The sequence below is a fragment of the Hyperoodon ampullatus genome (genome assembly GCF_949752795.1).
Source record: "Hyperoodon ampullatus genome assembly, chromosome: 13".
NCBI lineage: Eukaryota > Metazoa > Chordata > Mammalia > Artiodactyla > Ziphiidae > Hyperoodon > Hyperoodon ampullatus.
This window is the reverse complement of record NC_136926.1, coordinates 43184284-43208651: the sequence shown is the minus strand read 5'-3', so window position 1 is coordinate 43208651 and position 24368 is coordinate 43184284. Positions and strand designations below refer to the sequence as shown.

At 37.5% G+C, this 24368-nt stretch overlaps 1 protein-coding gene across 1 annotated transcript in view; it reads left to right on the top strand.

Moving 5' to 3' along the window:
• Positions 1-39: 39 nt before the first annotated feature.
• Positions 40-24368, top strand: part of SS18 (SS18 subunit of BAF chromatin remodeling complex) — a gene marked incomplete at its 5' end in the record, with an annotated part of 76129 nt that continues 51800 nt past the window's right edge. The window contains 3 exons of the mRNA XM_079717243.1: positions 40-108; positions 2975-3051; positions 12686-12770. Of these exons, the coding sequence (XP_079573369.1) occupies positions 40-108; positions 2975-3051; positions 12686-12770 (231 nt within the window). The remainder of the gene's footprint in view (positions 109-2974; positions 3052-12685; positions 12771-24368) is intronic.

The window sequence follows — 24368 nt, the reverse complement described above, 5'->3', positions numbered from 1 at the left end:
GAGCGCTTGGGACTTGCCGATAGTGGTGACGGCGGCAACATGTCCGTGGCGTTCGCGGCCCCAAGGCAGCGCGGCAAGGGGGAGATCACTCCCGCTGCGATTCAGAAGGTGAAACCGCGCGGGGTCGGAGATGCCAGGCCCGGCCCGCGTTTGGGAGGGACCCGGGGGCCGGGCCGGGAGTCGGCCGGGCTGGGGGCGGAGGCGGGCCTGCTGGGAGGCGGGTGGGTGTGGGAACCCGAGCCGCGGGCTGCGCCCGAGTGGGTGGCGGAAGGGGGCGAACCGGTTCTCTCGAGGAGTTCTGCGCGCGTTTGGGCTCCTTTCTACAGGCACAAAAGCCCGAGCAACTGGCGCCCGATTTCTCTAGGGATGGGGCGGCGTTCGCGCGGCGGGGCGCGTGCACCCGGCGGTGGCGGCCGCGCGGGGAAGGGCTGTTTTCCGCGGCCCGCGCCCCCCGCGGCCCCGCGCGTCGCTCCGGAGTTACTTTGGCGTCGCCCCGCCCCGCGCGCCGAGGCGGCTCAGTGCAGACCCCACCTAGGGTCGCCGGGGGGCCGAGGGGAAACCGGAGCGTTGCTCTCTCCCCGCGCAGAGCTGCAAACTCCGGCCGAGTTGGGGAGCTCTCACCAGAACTTGGGGGACGCGGCAGGGAACCTTAGTCGAGGCTCAGGGGTGGGCGAGGGAGAACCCTCTGGATTTCGGGGTTCTCTCGGAGTCCCTCCTCCCTTCCGGATCCATCCCTTACCTCTTTACAGCTGCAGCGAATACTCATTGAGCGCCTACTGCAGGCGCCGAGGCTGCAGTGGTGAACATGGTTCTTGCCTTCACAGAGCTTACAGTCGAGCAGTGGAGACAGTCTGATTCTCGTGACCAATTGCAGAAGTAGTGATAAATACATAGGGAGCTGTGCTGTCGTTGCTGTTACTTGCCAGTTGGGGACACAAAGGTTCTTTATTCTCTACCCCTTGTTGCCTATGAGCAAGGCAGCGTTCTGAGTTCTGGTTAACCAGACTTTGAAAAGTTACTTGGAAAATTTTGCAGTTTACCTTAAATATTTCGGTTTTGTTTTATGCACCGGAACAAAGGTGAAAATTGAAGAGAAGTCATCTTCTAGTACCACTCAGGATACCATCGTACTCCCGATAGATTATGTTAATTGGCTTCTGTTGACTCTCAGGTTCTTTGTAGTGTGGCATTTGACATTTGCCCAACTGTTGCTTTATTTTTATGAACAAACCGGCTTAGCAGTGCCTGAAAATGCAGTGCTTTTCGTGTAGCGTACTGGGGTAAGTCTGCGGCCTGGCAAACAGCTCCAAGTACACATAGGCAAAACGTGTTTCTGGAAGGCTTCGCTTTTTATTTTTGGCCTGTAGAAAAATTCTGAGTTTTTCTTTTCTGTAAAGAATTTTTCTTACATACATCTAAAGATACTTATCATGGGTGATTAATTCAGGAGATGCTGATCAGTTAAAGTTTTCATCCTCAGCTGAGGAGAGAAAAAGGATTCCAAATTAAGTGCCTCATTCTATAGTGTGAGGGATTGATGTTAGGTATGAGACAAATATTCTAATGGTGAAGTTTATTAGGTTGAAGAATCCGAGAAGATAGGTTGTGAAATCGTTAGGTTGGAGATTGTATTAACACATTTTAAAGACAATTTTTTTGGCATCTGATGATTAAGAAGAAAACTACATTTTTTAGAAGGGCATGTTAATATTTTTTTCCAGCGATATGAATCATATGCACAGTATTTTTTTCTGCATATGAGTCATATGCAGAAAAGTCATACTCTTCAATGGGTTTTTGTGCTTAGTTAAAAGAATTACATTAACTAAATTAATGGGAAAGTGGTTATGGTATTATACTTCATGCTTCCGTTGAATCCTGGAAGGGTGGCGCAGTTTTAGGAGGAACATCTACTCCTGTCACTTGATAAATCTGAGACCCTGAAATCTTAAGTGGTTTGCACAGGGTAGCAAAGCTGGCACTAAAACTAACTGGCCTTTTAATTGCTACATCAGTGCTTTTTCCTCAGTGCCACTTTGCTTAGATGAATTATTTAACCCTTAAAGCTAGTTTTGCTTTGAATTGTTATAAGATGAGAGTATGATAAATTGATATGCTTCTTATTTTTAAACTTTTGGGACAATTAAATTATAAGGTAGGCTCATAGAGTCTGCGATAAATATTACAGTACTTACCTAGAAATTATTGTAATTGATAATTGCATATTTGGAGAATCACAAAACCATGCTGTATAAAACTTGGAAACTAGCCAGCTGTCTCCTTAAGCCTCCTGAGCTGAAGTTTTCATGAGCTTATTCTGGATAAAGACAGATTTTTTTTTTCACTTAGACAAAGCATTACAATGATGCAAAGCCAACTTGGACTCTTAACTTTTAGTCTTTTTTGTTTGTGTTTTGTGGCTGTACCCCGCGGCCTGGGGGCTCTTAGTTCCCCTGCCAGGGATTGAACCCGTGCTCTCTGCAGTGGAAGCTCAGGAGTCCTAACCACTGGACCATCAGGGAATTCCCTCTTAACTTTTAGTCTTAGTAGGCTAAAACTTCTGTTTCAGATAGTAGAGGTAATTAAATGTTTGAACAGAAAAGAAACTCCAAATTTTCTGTGCTGAGCTTCAGAGGGAGAATAAGTGAAATAGAAATATTAGGGAATTCCCTGGTGGTCCAATGGTTAAGAGTCTACGCTTCCACTGCAGGGGGCGCGGGTTCGATCCCTGGTCAGGGAATAAGATCATGCAAGCCGGGCGTCACTGCCAAAAAAAAAAAATTAAAAAATGTTGATTAAACGTGATAACATTCCAAAGGTATAAAATAAGATCTTTTGTGCTGAGCTATATAGTATGTATAAAAAAAGACCTGTGTGGATTCAGTTCCTGTAGAGATAAATGTTTCTAGAAATCTGAATTTTTTATTAATTGTTGCACTAGATTTACAGTAATCTTTTTCTCATTTCATTTCAGATGTTGGATGAAAATAACCATCTTATTCAGTGTATAATGGACTATCAGAATAAAGGAAAGACCTCAGAGTGTTCTCAGTAAGATTGATATGAATTTTTTTTGTATTTGTTTTTCTATGTTGGTTAATTTTTTACTTTTCTTTTTAAGAACAGCTTTATTGAGATATAATTCACATACCATATAATTCACCTATTTTAAAGTGTACAATTCAGTGGTTTTTAGTATATTCATAGAGTTGTACTATTACTTTAATCAATTTTAGAACATTTTCATCATTCCCAAAGAAACCGTATCCCATTAGCAGTCACTCCCCGTTCTCACCTCCCAATCCCACATCCCCTGTTAACCACTAATTTGTTTTCTGTTTGTGTAGATTATTGTGGACACTTCATATTAATGGATTCATTCAATACATGGTTTTTTTTTTTTTTTTTTTGCGGTATGTGGGCCTCTCACTGTTGTGGCCTTTCCCATTGCGGAGCACAGGCTCCGGACGCACAGGCTCAGCGGCCATGGCTCACGGGTCCAGCCGCTCTGCGGCATGTGGGATCTTCCTGGACCGGGGCACGAACCCGTGTCCCCTGCATCGGCAGGCGGACTCTCAACCACTGCGCCACCAGGGAAGCCCAATACATGTTTTTTTTTGACTGACTTCTTTCCCTTAGCATAGTGTTTTCAAGATTCATCCAGGTTGAAGCTTGTATCAGTATTTCCTTCCTTTTTATTGCTGAATAATCTTCCATGGCTATACCACATTTTATTTATTCATCAGTGATGTTGTTTGGGTTGGTTCCAATTCTTGACTATGATGAATAATGCTGCTGTGAACATTCGTGTACAATTTTTTGTGTGACTTTTCTTGATTTTTTATAAAAAAATTTTGTTCTTTGGGATGGAGTGGATATCAGTGTTTTCCTAATACTTCTTATCCTGCATTATAAAATAATGACTTCAAATTTGCATAGTCTGATTTGTGGAAAAGTTAGATCTTCACATTTATAAGGTATTTAGTTACATCCATGTACAGTTGACTCTTGAACAACATGGGTTTAAACTACACAGGTGCACTTCCATGTGGATTTTTTTCAGTAAAGATGTACTGCAGTGCTACATGATCTGCGGTTGGTTGAATATATGGATGTGGAACCATGGATACTGGGGGCAGACTGTAGAGTTATACTCAGATTTTCAACTGCGCCGGGCTCAGTCCCTCCTACCACTGTGTTCAAAGGTCAGCTGTATGTGGTTGAGAATGCAAAGTTTTTGTCTAGTACAGAATTGATTACCACTCATAAGAACCAAACTTCTTACTTTGAAGTGATGATGTGTCTGAAGTAAACGGTATCCCCTAATAGAATCTGGTATAGTGGAAGAAATTGAATATTTTATCAAAAGTCTCTAGAACAACACTGTCAGTAGGAATGTATTGGGAGCCACATAAGTAATTCTACATTTGCTAGTAGGCACATTAAACCAGTAAAAAGAAACATATGAAATTAATTTTTATAATATATTTTATTTAACTTACTATTTCTAAGATAATATCTCTTCAATATGTAATCAGTGTAAAAATACTAATGAGTTATTTTCGTTCTTTTGTTTCATAAGTCTTCGAAATCCATTGTGCATCTTACCCTGCTAACACGTCATTTTGTACTAGCCACAAGTTCAGTGTGTCTAGTGGCTACCGTATTGGACAACTCAGCTCTGAATATTTTACTCTCACCATTGTTTTGGGACATATGTATCTTTCCTAGAGATCTCATTGGTCTGCTCTCAGGAAGATTTTTTCAGCAACCCTGGCTCTTTCTCTGCGTGGCTTTCATGCTGTGCTGGTCGCCTGCTATCATCCGATTAACTCTTCACCTAGTTTTGAGTCCCTCTCCATGACTTTGTCTCTTTCCCCTTTGTTTAAAATTGTTTTTGAATTAAGAAACTTATAAACCATAAAGTTTGTAGGGATAAAAGTCGCTTTTTTACTTCTCACTCTTATATCTCTCTTCTCTCCACAGAGGTAATTACTTACAATGGTTTAGTACCTATCTTTCAAAACATTTTTCTGTGCATTTACAAATATGTGCTCACATTTATATAAACCCATTTAGACAGATATTTTAGTTTTCATAGATTAGGGTTTTCTAAGTGGAATGGCTGGGTCAAAGACTGTTCTAAATCTCCAAATTACCCTGCAAAGAGATTGTATTGGTTTGCTTTCCTCCCACTAGGTTTCAGAGTCCTGGTTTTCAACCATATCTTCCAGCAACGGATACTGGCCATCTTTTAAAAGTTTTTTACACATCTGGTTGGTGAAAAGTGGTATCTCTTTCTAAAACTTTTTATTTTTAAATAATTTCACTCTTATAAAAAAGTTTCAAAGATAGTAGAAGAAATTGCTGTATGCCCTTCACTGAAATGCCTCAAATGTTAACATATTAGTCCGCCATGTCATTCACTTCTTCCCCATGTCGTTTTTCTGAAATATTTGAGAAAAAAGTTGCAGGCGGGGCTTCCCTGTTGGTTCAGTGGTTGAGAGTCTGCCTGCCGATGCAGGGGACGCGGGTTCGTGCCCCGGTCTGGGAGGATCCCACATGCCGCGGAGCGGCTGGGCCCCTGAGCCATGGCCGCTGAGCCTGCGTGTCCAGAGCCTGTGCTCCGCAACGTGAGAGGCCACAGCAGTGAGCGGCCCGCATACCGCAAAAAAAAAAAAAAAGTTGCAGGCATGATTCTCTCTTATCTTTATAACATCCATGTGTATTTCATAAAAACAAGCACAAATTCTTAGAGTCTAATTGTTAAAATCAAGAATACAGGGACTTCCCTGGTGCTCCAGTGATTAAATACTGTTATCAAATTTTCAGACCTTGCAAAAATTTTGCCAATTGTCCCGTTAGTGTATTTTTTCAGTTCCATGATCCAGTGCAGGATCCGATGTTATATTTAGGCGTGTGTCTTCAGAATACTTTAATCTGGAACTGTCCTTCAATTTTTCTGTTATCTTTCATGATGTTGACATTGTTGAAGAGTACAGACCAACTGTTGTGTTATATGTCCCTCATTTTGGGTTGACTGGTGTTTCTCCTTGATTAGACTCATGTTATACACTTTTGGCAGGAGTACCACAGACATGATGTTGCGTCCTTCTCAGTGCATCCTCAGTAGCCGTGTGATAGCTGTTTGTCCCAATATTCATGATAACTTTGGCTACTTTGTTAAGGTGGTGCCTGCCAGGATCTCAACTGTAAAGTTACTGTTTCTTTCTTTGTTATTTCTGTGTATGTGTTGGGGAGATACCTTGAGACACGCATAACCCTGTTTCATAGCCTATTTCCACACATTCATTTTAACATCCACCAGTGATTCTTGACTAAAACAGTTATTACTGTGGCAGTTGCCAAAAGGTGACTGAACCCATCTTTCCTTCTACAGTTGTTTGGAATCCTACTGTAAGGAACAAATTTCCCAGCCCCTGTCCCATTCATTCATTCATTGATTTATATCTGAATGAACTTATGGTTTCTTACTGTATTCTCTGGGTTTTAATTTGTTAGTCTATTATTTATTTATTTTATTTTTCAAACTGTCCCAGATGTTGGCCACTGGGAGCCTCTCATGCTGGCTTCTTGACTTGTCTCTATTATTTTTTGAGCATTTAAAAAATTTCTTGTATGACAGAATGTTCCAGGCTCCTCTTGTACGTTTTTCTGCCCCAGTCTAGAATCATTTCTCCAAGGCCTAGTTCTTTTTTTGGAGAATAATATTTAGAAATTAAGATCTGGATGCTAGGATATCTTAATTTCTAATCACTTGTGCATTTTGCATTTTATGTAACCATTGCCACTTCTTTTATGTATACTTTCTTTGATGAATCTTGTCTGTTTATATGTGAAAATTTCTTTTAAGAAATTACAACTGTGTGGGCTTCCCTGGTGGCGCAGTGGTTGAGAGTCCGCCTGCCAATGCAGGGGACACGGGTTCATGCCCCGGTCCGGGAAGATCCCACATGCCGCAGAGCGGCTGGGCCCGTGAGCCATGGCCGCTAAGCCTGCGCGTCTGGAGCCTGTGCTCCGCAACGGTAGAGGCCACAGCAGTGAGAGGCCCGCGTACTGCCAAAAAAAAAAAAAAAAGGAAGAAATTACAACTGTGGATAATCATCAGTGGTTAGGAGATCACTACCTCAAGTCAGCCATGGAATGATAACAACTGAGAGGCACTGATTAGAATAATTATTTTCACTTACGGCTTTTTTCTTCTTTTTACTACCTTTATCCAGCTCCTCCTCTTCCCCGCCCCCCCCACCGCTGGTAACCACAAATCTGATCGCTTTTTCTGTGAGTTTGTCTGTCTGTTTTTGTTATTCTGTTATTCTTTTTGGGGGGCTGCACTGTGTAGCATGTGGGATCTTAGTTTCCTGACCAGGGATCGAACCCACGCCCCCTGTGGTGGAAGCGCTGAGTCTTAACTGCAGGACGGCCAGGGAAGTCCCTGTCCATTTGTTTTTGAAGTATAACTGACCTACATCACTATGATAGTTGCTGGTGCACAACATAGTGATTTGACATTTCTATATGTTACAAAATGATCACCACACCTGTGGCGTTTTAAAATGCCAGGTAAAGCCACGGGCATAGGACTGGTTCAATTTCCTATAGGCCCTAGCAGTACGTGACAGGGATAAGACACGTTCAGATGTAGAACCCACTTTTCCAACTTGTCGGCAAAAGTTTATACTGTCTTATTCTTTACAGTCTTAGCTTTTTTGTGAATGTGATCATTTCCCCTTCTCTGCCTATTGGCATAGACCTCATTTGCTCACATATATGTATAAATGGGGCTTAAATTGATTTAGGTAGAATCTTAAATTCTACCCTTTCTGTTGTATTTAATTTCATTCTTAGAGTTCTTCATACACTCTTTCTTTCTCAAGTTGTCAGAATTGGTTTGTGAGTGAAGAAAAAAATTTCTCCTCTCAACATTAATAAATGTTCTTGTTTCTCATAGGAGAAGTGAAAGGAAAATAAAGAGAAACATCAATGATAGCCATCTGGGAATTGATAGTTCAATTTTATTTATTTATATTTTTGGCTGTGTTGGGTCTCTGTGCAAGGGCTTTCTCTAGTTGCGGCGAGCGGGGGCCACTCTTCATTGCGGTGTGCGGGCCTCTCATTGTCGTGGCCTCTCTTGTTGCGGAGCACAGGCTCCAGACACGCAGGCTCAGTAGTTGTGGCTCACGGGCCCAGTTGCTCTGTGGAATGTGGGATCGTCCCAGATCAGGGCTCGAACCCGTGTCCCCTGCATTGGCAGGCAGATTCTCAACCACTGCGCCACCAGGGAAGCCCAAGTTCAATTTTAATTAAACAGTTCCTTAAGATGTGATAACTGCCTGAAGCAGTGTTTTTTTAAAATCGAAAGTAACTTTATTTTTATGAAAGCAGTATAGGCATTGTAGAAAATTAGAAAACACAGATATTTAAAATTTAGAGAACGAACACCATATTCTCACCACCCAAAGATTTTTCACTGGTAACATCTTTGGATATATTACTCTACCCTTATCTACACACACACACACACACACACACACACACACTCACACGCACACTCATATAAGTCAGTGAATCACTTTTAGAGCTCATATGCCCAGATCCTCTTCCCTTTAAATTCTGACAACTTATATATAAGAATATATTATTGCTCTCTTGTGGTGTTTGGTTTGAGCATTTTCTAAATCATCCCATGTATTTGCTTAAATCAGCCCTTATTTTTTGTATTTCAGGGTGAGTGCACCTATTTCAGAGTGTGTTATAAACAGTTCTCAAGTGAAAAATTTTTGTTCATCATAGTGTAAATGAATTTAGTTTTAAATCTCTAGTTAGGAAGTTAACTTTTATTCTATAAATTGTATTTCTGTTGACCTAAAAATACACTGTTCATAGCTTCTAAGTAAAAGTTTCTTTTTCAAAATGAAATCTGACTTTTTTGGATTCATTTTGTAATTATATCAATAAATTTAATGGTGGTTATTTTACTTTATTCGAGGTAATTCATGTAGTGGCTCTTAGTGGAATCTTTGGGAAGTGAACTGCCTCTCATTTGATAGGTTAATAATTAAGGGTATCTGGAAGTATCTTCCAGTATTTATGAGGAAGTTACCATCATGAAATATAAAATGTTGAATATATTTTATATCTTCCCTTTGCTTACATACTCTGTTTTCTTTTATTAATGTATACTATTTTAGAAATAATAAGCATATAAAAACTGCTTCAGTGACAAATTAATAGTATTTATAGAATTTAAAAAAGTTTCTCAGGAAAATGTTTCTTTAATATTTGTAGAATCTTACAATAAGCTTATTTGATGAGTGCTGTAAAAAGAATGCAGTTTTTACAAAAAGAAAACCTACTGAAGTTACGAAAGACCCATTAAAAATGATCATTTTTACTTACCCCCTTACATTAGGTAAAAAGATTTGGGGCTACTGGGACAATTGTAGAAATTTGACTGGTTTCTGTGGATTCGATGGTAATATTGTATCAGTATTCATTTCCTTGTTATGATGGTTGTATTGTAGTTATATAGGGGAATGTCCTTGTTTTTTGGAAATTGACACTGAAATGTTAGGAGTAATGGGGTATTATGCCAGTAACTGACTCTCCATGGTTTTGGAAAAAAAGTGTGTCATTGCATGCACATGTATGTTGGTGTAGGTGTTTAGAGATAGTATAAGACAGATGTAAGATGCTGACAATTGGGGAGCGTGGGAGAAAAATATTTGGGAGTTCTTCATACTCTTCTTGAAACTGTAAGTTTGAGATTATCTCAAGATTAAAAATTGAGGTTTGATAGTTGGGGAAATGTCTTTAAAGTATTTCATAAAAGTTGCTGTATTTATAGATATTTAGAACCACAAGGACTTTAGAGATCTACCCTCACTGCCATTATTTTATTTTGTTATTTTTTTTAAAAATAAATTTATTTATTTTTGTCTGTGTTGGGTCTTCATTGCTGTGCGTGGGCTTTCTCTAGTTGCGGCGAGCGAGGGCTACTTTTTGTTGCAGTGCACGTGCTTCTTATTGCGGTGGCTTCTCTTGTTGTGGAGCACGGGCTCTAGGCATGCGGGCTTCAGTAGTTGTAGCACGCGGACTCAGTAGTTATGGCTCGTGGGCTCTAGAGTGCAGCCTCAGTAGTTGTGGCACAGGGGCTTAGTTGCTCCACGGCATGTGGGATCTTCCTGGACCAGGGCTCGAACCCATGTTCCCCGCATTGGCAGCGGATTTTTAACCACTGTGCCACCAGGGAAGTCCCTGCCATTATTTTATAAATAAGGCCTGAAGTGTATGGCAGATTAAACAGTATTTTTTTTTTTTTTTTTTTGCGGTACACGGGCCTCTCACTGTTGTGGCCTCTCCCGTTGCGGAGCACAGCCTCCAGACGCACAGGCTCAGTGGCCATGGCTCATGGGCCCAGCTGCTCTGCGGGGACCGGGGCACGAACCCGTGTCCCCTGCATCGGCCGGCGGACTCTCAACCACTGCGCCACCAGGGAAGCCCCTAAATAGTATTTTAACACTGGCTTACCGAGGACCAATAAGCATGACTAGAATTTTTCTTAAAGGGTCATGAGTAAGCCATAGTCTCTGAGTAAAGTTGGTGTTTTTATTTTTGATAGGGCAGTCAGCAAATCTCATATCTGAGTACATGTGATCGAGCCATACTAATATTCAGAAGAAAAGAAAAACTTTAAAGAGCAGCCTTTGAAAAGGGTTACATGTTCTAATTAAAAATGGCTGGTTGGTTTTTTTAAAATGGCAAGATTGTAGAATCCTGTATCTTAAATTCCATTCAAGATGTCTATGGAATAATGAAGTAGTTCCAGCTAGTGGTGCCTGTTAGTGCTGTTTGAAGAATTTCAATGACATAATTAACCATTATGAATAATTCAGTGCAGAATAATAATTCTTGGTCATTGTTTGTTTAAGGATCCCTATAACAATATATCATGTCTGATTGAGCAACATAGTGTATATGTGAAGAGGAGCATTAAGAACTTAGACTTGTTTTTAAACAACAACAAAAAAACAAAAACAAGGAAACAAGGAAACCTTGGGAAGTGTTGGATATATCTGTTACCTCCATGGTGGTGATGTCTTCACTGGTGTTCGTGTATGTCCAAACTCATCAAATTGTACACATTAAATACGTGAAGTTCTTTATATATATCAGTTATATCTCAATAAATTTATAAAAAAACAAACAAGCAGGGCTTCCCTGGTGGCGCAGTGGTTGAGAGTCCGCCTGCCGATGCAGGGGACACGGGTTCGTGCCCCGATCCGGGAAGATCCCACATGCCGCGGAGCGGCTGGACCCGTGAGCCATGGCCGCTGAGCCTGTGCGTCCGGAGCCTGTGCTCCGCAATGGGAGAGGCCACAACAGTGAGAGGCCCGCGTACCGCAAAAAAAAAAAAACAAGCAAACTACAAAAGCATGATCTTGTTGGTGAAGAAATTTTAAGTTCAGTGAAAAGTAAGTTTTTTCCTCCCTAATAAGAAAACAGTAGTGAAACCAGTTTTTCCAGCAGGATAAAAATAATGCAGCGAAGAATTTACTAGGATTCCTCTTAACGGTGTCTGTTTTAGAAAATTACTTCATTTGGGATCCGTATTAGAAGACTTTATTTAGCTGAATAAAGTTCTTTTGACTTATTTTCATTATTTTAATTTGTATAGTATTAGTAAGTGAAATTCTGAAAGCTTAATTTGATGCACGTTTTACGTTTGTATTATTTTGTGGGTTTACCAGCACTAGTAATTGAATCACTACTAATTTCAGTCTGGTTTTATCTGAGTTAATTTTTTAAATTATGAAGAGTGGCTTAGCAAAACTAATTCATAGATAAGTAAGATCACAATAAACATGTTTAACCACTTGACTCTGATAATGAGAATTTGCTTTATTTTTTAAAGTTAATTTGCAGTGTTGTTGGTGTTGGTGTCCTATTATTTCCTCCATCCTGGTGCTTTAACATATAACTTTTTTCTTTTTTTTTGTAATTGGAGATGCCTCTTTATTGTCCTCTCTATACATCGTGATAGATGGGCAGCATAACCACAGCAGGCATAAATTGTTGGTCACTGCTGCAGGAATGAGAAGGGAAAAAATGTGTGGTTTCCACCTCCTTTCTGACATTTTAGCAGAGCGTGTTGACTGTACTTGGCTTTGAGGTTTTTGGCAACACGAAAATGGCAGAGGGAAGGGGATAAGCATATCAGTTTTGTTGATTCCTTCATTCTAGATCTCTTTGCATATGTTATATGTGTGGAGCCAGTACCTGTCTCAGTTATTCCATTTACTACGCTGTACAATCTTGTACAAGTTATTAACCTTTCTAAACCTCAATTTCTTCATCTGTGAAATGGAGAAAATAAGAATCTTCACCTCGTAGTGTTGGTTTGATGATTAAATCGGATGTTTGAGTATGTAAAACAACTATAGCAATATCTAGCACATGGTAAGAGCTCCGTGTTTATTATTGTCTTTGAACATACTTATTTGGAATTATTTTGCAGAGGAACTAGGAAAAATTGAAGTGCTGTTGATGTTCAGGTAACAGAAATCGCTCATTAAACTTGAGAAATAAAATGCTGTTTGTATAATATGTAAGCAGATAGGAAGAAAATTATTTTTTAATATTGATATTTGTTTTGTTTTAATAGGTATCAACAGATGCTGCATACAAACCTGGTCTACCTTGCTACAATAGCAGATTCTAATCAAAACATGCAGTCTCTTTTACCAGCAGTAAGTACCTTTAAAATAGTGTGAAGTAGATAATTTTTATAGAGTTCTTTACAGAATAACACATTTTTGTTTGGTGATTCTGAGTTTTGTTTAGCAAATCCTGCCCTCTTCTGAGAACATGAAGATATTCTCCTATATGATCTATAAGCTTTATTATTTTGCCTTCATATTTAATTTGAATTAATTCACCTGGAATTGATTCCCTGACTGAGGAAGTTATATCCATCCATCTATTCACTAACCCACCTATTTATTTATTTATGTATGTATGTATGTATGTATGTATGTATGTATGTAATTGCACAAATTATTTAGGAACAAATCTGTAATATTTTAAAGCAGATCCCCAGCCATCTTATACATAATTTAATATGCATCTCTGGCAGATAAGGACTGTTATCCCACACCACAAAATTAACCAGAATCTCTTAATGTCTTATAATACCCAGGATGTTTTCACTTTTCACCAATTATCTAAAAAACTCAAATGTCTTAATGATTGTTTGCCACAGAATCCAAACAGGGTCCACCTGTTGCATTTGTTGATCTGTGTCTTAAGTTTTTTTAAATCTGTATCAGTTTATATTTTTTATTCTCCATTTATTTGTTGAAGAAACTGGGTCATATATTTTGCAGAATTTCTCACATTTTGGATTTGGCTGATTGTATCCTTGTGGTTCTTTAACTTAACGTGTTCCTCCATCTCATCTCTGTTTCCTCTAAACTGATAATTTATAGATTGAGAGGCTCCATTAGAATTAGGTTTAGTTTTATGTTATTTCATTGGTGGCACCGTGTTTGTGTTGCCTGTTGTATCTCATTAGCAGGGACATATTTTGTTGTCCTGTTTTTAGTGATGTCAGGATTGATCAGTGCACACAGTTGGTACCGGTCTGATCAGTCCATTATAAAGTTCCCCATCTATCTTTCAGTTAGTGGTTTTAGCAGTCATTGGTGCTTGTTGACCAGGTTCGTTGTTTCATTTTGGGATCTAAGAACAATGAGTTTCTAATCTTACAGTTCCTCCTGCATTGTACTTCTTTTAAAAAGGAAAATTTCCTTTCATCAAATATTTGGTTATCCTGAAATAGAGAGTTCCTATAGGAAAATCATGATAAAGGCTTGATTCTATTCCTTTATCAATTTTTGTAGTAACAAGTTGGTCTCTAGCAGCAACCTGCGAAATACGACCAAGGATTTTGTCTTTTTTTAATTATCTGAACTTACACATTTTTATATTTTTAATGTGTTTAAATCCATTGAGTCATTCTTTGTGATACTCAAGTTTTCTCACCTGTGGTCAGTGGGCACCCCTTCATTTGGCTCCTGTGTCCTTCTGACATGATTTTGGTATTGTATAGCTTCTTCGCTTCAGAATTTGTGAGAGAGATCAGACTGATTATATTTTCTGTCCCAGAACTATTCTGCCCCAACTGTTTTTCCAACCAGCCTTTTTCCTATGGGAATTGGTATTTAGAAACCACAATTTGGATGTTTGGGGCATTCATTATTACTGAGTTTCCATTTTTTCTTGGCATTTTCAGCAGACAGAGGTAGTAAACATGCTTTTTAAAAAGAAAGAAAATATTAAATTAGTGATATTGCCACTTCAGGAAAAGTTTTTTTTACCCAGATTTGATTTTATGTATTAGTATCTCTTCTGTCTTACTCTCAAAATCTTGATACCTCAATGACATTATTATAGTCACTTGTTTGCTTTATACTACTATATATGTAACATAATTTCAATATAACAATACCAAGATTGCCGCTAACAATAATATGCTTGTCCTTAGATATATCTCACTAGGGATATATAATGAATAAATTTAGTTTTGAATCTGAAAGAATGTTAATGTGATTTTTGCCATGGACTTCATTACCAGCTAGTATGAGCAATAGATTTGATTTCATTTGTTACCAGGTAGATAATTCTCTCCCAGCATTATCTGTTGGAAAAATAAAACAAAATATCTTTTCTCCATTTTGTCATGCCACTTGATATTATATATCAAGTGTCCATATATGTGCGGGTCTGTGTCTAATCTCTCTATTCTGTTCCATTGGCCAGTTTTTATAAATTCCACCATCTTGTCACAGTTGTCATAGTCCAGTAAGTCTTGATGTATATTAGAGAAGTTCTTTACTTATTCCTTATATTCCTTATTTTTTTCAGGAATATCTTGTGTACTGGTCCTTTGCATTTCCATATACACTTAAACATCAGCATGTCCAACATAATCCGCTTGTGATTTTCATTGAGGTGAACTTGACTATAAATCAGTTTGGGGAGAATTGATGTCTCTACAATACTGAGTCTTTCAAATCATGATCATTGCATGTATTTTGATTTATTTAGTCCTTTACTATCTGTCAATAAAGTTTTGTGATTTTCCTGCAAAGGAAATTTACACATCTCTCTCCTGCAGAGAGATTTACACATCTCTCATTGGATTTATTGCTAAGTACCTCGTATTTTTGAGGCAATTTGAAATGGAATCATTGTTTTTTAAGTTTTATTTTGTAACTGTGATTGCAGTTTACATAGAAACGCAATTGATTTTGAATCTCACAGCCTTGTTCAACTCTTACTTCTAACAATTTTTCTGTAGATACTTCCACTTTTCTATATTCACGAACATATTTGTGAATAATGAGTTTTGTTTTTTCTTGCCAGTCCTTATACCTTTTATTTCTTTCTCTTGCCTTACTTCTCTGGCTAGGACCTCCAGTACATTCCTGAATAGAAGTGGTGATAGAGGACATCTTAATCTTGTTCCTGATCACAAAGGGAAAGCTTTCACTGTTTGACCATTATGTATGATGCTTGCTGTAGTTTTTTTTGTGGATACCTTTTATCAGATTAAGGAAGTTCCCTTTCGTTTCTGTTGTGCTAGTAGTTTTTGAATGGATGTTAAATTTTATTAAACACTTTTATTACATCTAATGAGGTGATCATAGTTTTTTCTTTAATCTGTTAATGTTGTGAATTACATTGATTTACTTCTCAATGCTCAGTCAGTCTTGGGTTTTTGTAATTAACCTACCTTTTCATGACCCACTTGGTCATGGTCTTTTTTAAAAAATTGCTGTATTCAGTTTGTTAAATTTTTGATCAAGATTTTTATGGCTGTTCATGAGTGTCATTAACTTTTAATTTTCTTTTCTTATAATGCCTTTGTCTGTTTTTTATTTTGAGGTTATGCTGGCTTCATAAAATGACCTGCAGAATTTTCCCACTTTTTCTTATCTGGAAGAATTTGCAGAGTATAGCCATTTCCTAAATGATTGGTATAATTCTTTAGAAAAGCCATCTGGATCTGAAGTTTTCTTTGTGAGGCTTTTATTTACTGACTCAATTTCTTTATGGTTATAGGACAGTTTATACATTTCTATATCTTATGAGATAGCTATTTTGGTAAATTGTGCTTTTTAACATTTTATCCAAATTTTCAAATGTATTGACACAAAGTTTGTGAAATAATCTCTTTTTTCTAATGTTTGTGGGATCTATAGTGATAGTTTATTTTATTCTTAATGTGGTTTATTTGTGTCTCCTCGTTAAAAAAATTTTTTGATCACTGTTGCCAAGTATTTATTGTATTTTCTTCTTTTAGTCTTTTTAAAGCATCAGTTTTTGACTTTGATCTTTCTCTGTTGCAGCATTTCTCAAACTTTTTGTTCACAGAACCCCATTATATTATACTTAAACATTACTGAGCACTCTGAGGAGTTTCATGTCAGTTATATACACTGATATTATTGATTATATTTTACTTATTATGCTAATATTCATTTAAAATGAACAACAGTAAACCCATTGTGTGTTAATATAAGTAACATTCTTTAAAGGAAAAATAACTATCTTTGAAAACAAATTTAGTGAGTTAAATGACACTGTTTAATAATTTTGCAAATTTCTTTTAACTGGCTTAATAGGAAACATCTGTATTCTCATATCTACTTCTGGATTCAATCTAACATATGTTTTGGTTGAAGTAGGAGAAAATCCAGTCCCACACAGATGTGAAATTTGAAAAGGGAAGAATATTTTTAGCCTTTTTAGGTTGTGGATAATCTGTGATAGTATAGCAGATCTCAGCAAGTGTTTTTTAAAGGTTAGTTGCAGTATGGAATCTGAAATTATATCAGTACATTTTTCTTACTCTGGTACATTAAATTCATTGGTCTGTCTTGCATTCTGTATGGATCTTTTACTCATGTGTGATTTCATAACATCATTCTTTGGTCATTTGGAAAATAATAAGTTCACTTAGTTATGCACCTTTTCCAAATACTGATATATTTCATTATATGATACCAAAAAATTGGCGATTTGTTGAAATCACCACCAATCTAATCAGAAAGGTCTCTTAAGTACTGGGATGTTGTCAAGCTCAAGACAGTAAATATAAGTTTGCCAAATTCCCAATTCTTCCTTGAAAAGTCAAATCTGATCATTCACAGAAAATGCCATCAGTTGTTTTCCAGGCTCACAGTGTTCAGTTTTGAGGAAATGTCTGCCAGATACCCAAGCCTGGATAAGTATAATTTGTCTAGATATTATTCTTTTTTTTTTTTTCCCCCCCGGTATGTGGGCCTCTCACTGCTGTGGCCTCTCCCGTTGTGGAGCACAGACTCCGGACACGCAGGCTTGGCAGCCATGGTTCAGGGGCCCAGCCACTCCCCGGCATGTGGGATCTTCCTGGACCAGGGCATGAACCCGTGTCCCCTGCATCGGCAGGCGGACTCTCAACCACTGCACCACCAGGGAAGCCCTAGATGTTGTTTTAAGTAAAATTGGTGTCCCATGAAAACAGTGCCTAAATCAGCAAGCAGCACAATCACAAAAGTGTTTTCATTTTACTTTGATTTGCAGCAGATATGTTTATTATTTTCACATTTTGTCACACACAATATTTAACTGACATGGAGAATTTAATAAATGAATAATTTTTACTGCTTCATCAAGGACATTCTTAAGTGAAAATGACTTTTTCTTTCTTTAACTGCTAGCCTGGGGCAGTCAATAGTACGATGATTTACAGTAGAGTTTGATACCTTTATATATGCCAAGGCTCCATCAGTGACATCCACTTTTGCTTTTGCACCATGATGTTGTAAATATCAACATAGCCTAAAAGGCAAACGTCAACTTAATATTATTACGGAAATAGTTGTGACCTTTTGGATTCCCTAAAAGAATCTTGAGAAGCAGACTTTGTGACCATTACTCTTTTGTATGTTTTTGGATATGATTAATTTCTGATCTCATCTTTATTATTTCATTTTATTTTCCTTCAGTGTATTTTGCTGTCCTTTTTCTGAGTTTTTAATTTTTTTAATTTTTTTTTTTTTTTGCGGTTCGCGGGCCTCTCACTGCTGTGGCCTCTCCCGTTGCAGAGTACAGGCTCTGGACGCGCAGGCTCAGTGGCCATGGCTCACGGGCCCAGCTGCTCCGCGGCATGTGGGATCCTCCCGGACCGGGGCACGAACCCATGTCTCCTGCATCGGCAGGCAGACTCTCAACCACTGCGCCACCAGGGAAACCCCTTTTTCTGAGTTTTAAGATGAATGCCTTCTTCATCAGTTTTAATCCTTCCATACTAATACATGCATTTGAAGGGTGTAAATTTCTGTCTAATTAGTTCTGTTATGTAGTATATTCATATTTATTCAGTTCCAAATATTTTATAATTTCCATTGTTATTTCTTCTTTTTACATGGGTTGATAAATATATTTCTTAGTTTGCAAACATAGGGAGATTTTATTGTTTTCTTTTTCTTAATGATTTCTGACTTCATTGCATCGTGGGTAGGTAACACTTTGTATGATTTCAGTTCTTGGGAATTCTTTGAGATTTGTTTTATGATCCAGCACATGGTCTGTTTTTACAAATGTTCCATGTATTCTTTAGCCCCTGAGTGCAGAGTCCTGTATATGTTCACTAGTTCAAGTGTGTTAATCTTGTTTGAATCTTCTGCATAGCCTTACTGATTTTTTTTTTAACTTTGTGAAGTTTCATTTGTGTGTTTGTTCTATCAGTTACTGAGAGGTGTATGTTTAAAATGTCCAAGTATAGTTGTGGATTGACTGTTTTTCCTTGTAACTCTTTCGAGTTTATTACATTTTGAGGCACGGTAGTGGATGCATATATGTTTAGAAATGTTATAGCTTTCTGATTCTTTGTAATGTGTCATTATGAAGTATCCCTCCTTATCTCTAATTATGCTTTTGGTGTTAATGTCTACTTGTCTAGTTTTTGTGTAGCTGAGTCAGCTTTCTTTAGCGTTTGCATGGTGTATCTACCTTTCCATTTCTTTGTGTTAGAGATATGTGTCTTATGAACAGCATGATGTTTTTTTTAGAAAATCCAATCCAGCAATCTTTGTTATTTACTTGAAACACAAATCCATTTACAGTGAACGTAATTGCTCATATATCTTAATTTAAACCTACCATCATAGAATGCACTTTAGTTTTGTCTCATCTGTTTATATTCCTATTTTTCTGTTCTTTTTGTCTTGATAATTATTAAAAAAAAATTTTTTTCCCCACTAGTTTGGAAATTATATACTTACATACTTACTGTTATTTTAGAGGTTACTATATAGTTAACAATTCAAGGACCCTCAGATACTTTATTTCAATTCATTCCCTCAATGACCTATCCATTGTGTTACACATTTTAAATCTGTGGATGTTTACTCACAAGTGATTTTTACTTTTTTTTAATGTTAGTCTTCATTAGAAGATGATTATCATTGTTACCGTTTTTGATGCCTTTCATTCCTCCCTTCATTTACAACCTTTTCTCTCAGATCATTTCTTTTTTCCTCCCTAGAGAACATATTTCAATATTTCCGTTTAGCATTGGTTTGGTGGTGATAAATACCTTCCGGTCTTTTTTTGTTGGTTTGTTTTTGTTTTTTTGGTGATCTGAAAATGCCTTTTCACTATCAGTCTTTTTTTTTTTTTTTTTTTTTTTGTGGTACGTGGGCCTCTCACTGTTGTGGCCTCTCCCGTTGCGGAGCACAGACTCCGGACGCGCAGGCCCATCGGCCATGGCTCACGGGCCCAGCCGCTCCACGGCACGTGGGATCCTCCTGGACCGGGGCACGAACCCGCATCCCCTGCATCGGCAGGCGGACTCCCAACCACTGCGCCACCAGGGAAGCCCTTCACTATCATTCTTAGAAGATGTTTTTGCCAGGGACAGATTTTAGGTTGGCATGTGAGCACATTAAATTAATCATTCTACTGTTTTCTGGCTTTTATCTATTGACAGTTGAATGTCAATGTAAACGTTACTATTTTGAAGGCAGTTTGACTATTTTCTTTGACTGTGTTGAAGATTTTTTGCTTTGTCTAGAGTTTTTTGTAGTTTTACTATGATCTCTCTAGGTGTGTGTTTCTTTTTATTTATCCTGCTTGGTGTTTGTTGAGATTTTTGAAATCTGTGGATTGATATCACTTTTGGAAAATTCTCAACTGGCTTTCTATATTGGCTAACATGCCCACAGCAAATGTAGCCCCCAGGTTTGGGGCCATGTCTCTAGATTTTTTTTCTTCTGGATCTTGGTCTATTCATTTCTGACTACTTTGTCTGCTCTTCCATATCTTTAAACATATTTTAAAAGTGTTTTCTCCAGCTTTTTTTGTTGTCCGCAGTGGAGGGTTTGAATGACCTAATTTGCTGTTAACCTATGTGATTCCTGAGTATTGGAATAGAATTCTGTTTTGCTATCCATAGAATATTAGTTATTTTTGAGGCTTCTTAGATATGACTGTTTCACTGGAGAGAGAACAAACACTTGCAGAAGGACTACTAAGTATTGGGTCCTTTCAGTACTTTATTTTATCCTTAGAGTTCTTTAAGATATTAGTCCCATTCTGTGGTTGAGGAAACTGAGTCTCAGGGTGATTAATGCGTCTAGGGACTTGTAGTTGGTAAGTGCTAGCATGGCATTTGAACCCAGGCCTTACTGAAAGCAGTTCATGCATTATGATACCAAGTCATGTTGCTATTAGGATGGAATAGAAATTAAAGTCTGACCCATTTGCTCTTAAGTTTGTGTATCAGCGTAGACGTGGCTAGATTTTTCAAGAGCTTGAATCTAAATTTTACAACCTGCAGTGTCTTGATTGTTCTACTGTGTTGTTATGGAAATGAATGCCTTGATCATTGTGTTTCTTTCTTGTCTAGCGTTATTCCTGTACTCAGGTGTTAAGTTTAAAAAAAAAGTTGAATGAGTCTGCTTATAGTTTGGGGACTATACTATAGATTTAAGAGGCAGGTTGAGAATTTAGCTTATTAGTGGGAAGCAGCCGCATAGCACAGGGAGATCAGCTCGGTGCTTTGTGACCACCTAGAGGGGTGGGATGGGGAGGGTGGGAGGGAGACGTCGGAGGGAGGGGATATGGGGATATATGTATATGTATAGCTGATTCACTTTGTTATACAGCAGAAACTAACACACCATTGTAAAGCAATTATACTCCAATAAAGATGTTAAAAAAAAAGAATTTAGCTTATTATCACCATGGTGGCCTATAACTCAGTGATTCTTTTTTTTTTTTTTTTTTTTCCTGTTCTAGTACATCTGAAAGATGTGACACATTGTGAACATGTTCTCATCAAAACAGTAACGCATTGCGCAGGGGTTCTCAAGTCAGGGCACTGAGTATGGAGAGGGGACGTTCTCCTCCAGATAGTCTTATTAGAGTCTCGTGGGTGGTTGGGGAATGAGGGTAGTTTGCAGAGTGTTCTCAAGTGATTCTGTTAACCCTTCTGTATCCCTTCTACCCAACCAATTGAGAGTCTCTAATAAGTCTCTGTGACTTATGATACTGTGCAATTCTGGATTTTGTCAGTTTGTCTTGATTTGAAATATTGTCTTCATAATATATGGAAATGTCTTAAAGTCTTAAACATTACAGTTTCTCATATGTGTCCCATATTCTCTCCAGCTTTTATGCAGAACACAAAAATGTTGGGTCATACCACACATCTTGAGATTTAGTTACTCATTTCTCTTGCCCTTTCTCAAGGAGGTAGTAATTATTGAGAAGCCAATGTGGTAAAATTTAGCTTCCCATAGATATTCATTAAGGTACTGCAAAATCTCTAACTCAGAATTTACTATTCCATTCTCATCTGTTGCTAAGTTATACACTGTTACTGAATTTTTTTCATTTGTTTTTTATAGAGTTTACATTTTTCCCTACAAATGAAATAGGACAGTAAAAATTATTACTATTTATATTCAGGGAAAATATTATGTTATTTTACCGTCACCTGGTTAAGAACCGTTACAAAGGAAAGACACACATTTCATTACAAACCTACCATTGTTTCAGATTCATTTAACACAGTCACTATTTTACATCATATTTTACTAAAGAATATAGTTATTGCCATTTGTGTATTTTGAAATAAAATTTTTCCTTCTTAATATTGGTCAAAGTTTTATTTAAATATATGATCAAATTTTCATTTTAAAAAATGGGTATTTTGAAGGTTAGGTTGCTTGGGAAGCTAAGTTAACAAAGGAAGAGGGGTTTTAGAAAGCCTAGAAATAAATAGATCCTCATAGTAGGGGTAACAACAGAGAGTTGGACCAATAATAAAAGTGGGGCTAAAGAGGGGAAAAATCAGCAAGAAGGAAAGCAGTTGGATTAGAGATGAAATAGGAAGAAAGGTGAATTTGAGAAAACTAGAATAGTAGAATACATACAACCAATCTGCCAAAAGGGATAGAATATACTACTTACTAACTGTAGTTTGAGAAATTTTGACCCTGAAAAAGGGCTGTATGTTTTAGGGTGATTTTACTGAAGTTTTCCAGAACGGCGTTTTTCACTTTATTTAACTGGTTAGTAGTGTGCTCATGATTATACATATGCTCGACTTTTAAGTTTTTTAATGTCCTCCCAAAAGAGGAATTATGTATTTATAGTAATATTTCATGTATCTGGAACAAGACCAGATCTAACAAACTTCTCCTATTTGAAAGAAAATCAAGAATTAAAAAACCAGGAATAAATGGAAAAAGACCTAAAAGGAGAAAAACAATTTATAAAACCAGTGTACTAACACTTAGGCATTTTGCTTCTTAGTTTGTGCCCTGGGTATTCTTTTCTTATTTCAAAGGCATTGTATTTGTAACAGAAACTATTCTTAGTCTCACACATATTTGAACAAGTTTGCTTTTTCTATTTTAAGCCCATAGCCAAAAAGCAGCAAATCACACATCAGCACTTGGAGAGTGTATTCCATAGGCAGGCATACTTACAAGCAGTGTACCTGACAGCTGAGGTGGCATTGAAAGAGACCAAACATTTGTACAAAACTGACATAATTCAAAATTTACACTATTCTGCCTCCATTTAGTAGAAGTATATAGGGTCCTATCTACCTTGGTAACTGTTGGAGGCATCATTAGAATGTTGGTTTTCAGAGTTGGTATTTACTTTCTGAAACAACATAAGCTATTGACATAATTATTTTCATTATATGAACTAGGAACAATTTTACCAGTAGAAAATATGGCTATATCATGTGTATGTAAGTCCTTCCTACAAATGTACTTTGAAGAAATTGCATTTCTAAGTTTTAGGCTAGTATTAGTTATTGTTAGTTTATTTTTGTCATCTGCTAATATTATGAAGTAGTAAGCACCATTGATTTAAGAAAGAATTATGAGAGAAAAATTTAAATTAAAAAAAAGCTTTTATCCATTGATTTAATTTTTCTTTGGGAAAAACTTGGGGAGAAAATAGTCTTTTTATTGTGGTAGTTCATTTTGAAGGCATACAGTCTAGAAATATTTCTACAGAATTAAAAGTTTTAGAACTGGAAGGAGCTTGGATAATCACATAGTCTAGTGTTTCTTTACCTTGGCTGCACATTTTAAAAGCTTTTCAGGTGATTCTATTGTGTAACTAGGAATTGAGGATTTTATATTGCTACGCATTTTAAATGGAATATCCAGTGATGTTTGAGGATATGCAAAACTTTGGAAAAATATGATTCCTATTTCTGTAGTATCACCTTCATTTGATGTGTACCATGACCATTTTTACAGTACAAGAAAGATAATACTTATTCTATAATACTATTAAATGAAGGATTAATTCAGACAATTCATGGTGTCCAGTATGTAGGAGGTACTCAGTAAATATTGATGGTGATGAAGATGAAGGTAGTACGCAGTTGGAACGTGTAAATGGAAAGAGAAGTCAGATTAAGGAGAATTTGAAAGAAGATTAGCAAGTTTCAGTTACTGAATACATATGCAGGATAAGGAAGGAGTTTGGAGACTCAACTGACATTAATGCCATTCCCTAAGATTGAGTATGTATGCATTTAATTTTCTTTTGTCAGTATGGAAGAAGGCAAAGCATATATTTGTAGAATCAAAGTTTTTTTTTTTAACATCTTTATTGGAGTATAATTGCTTTACAATGGTGTGTTAGTTTCTGCTGTATAACAAAGTGAATCAGCTATATGTACACATATATCCTCATATCCCCTCCCTCTTGCGTCTCCCTCCCACCCTCCCTATCCCACCCCTCTAGGTGGACACAGAGCACCG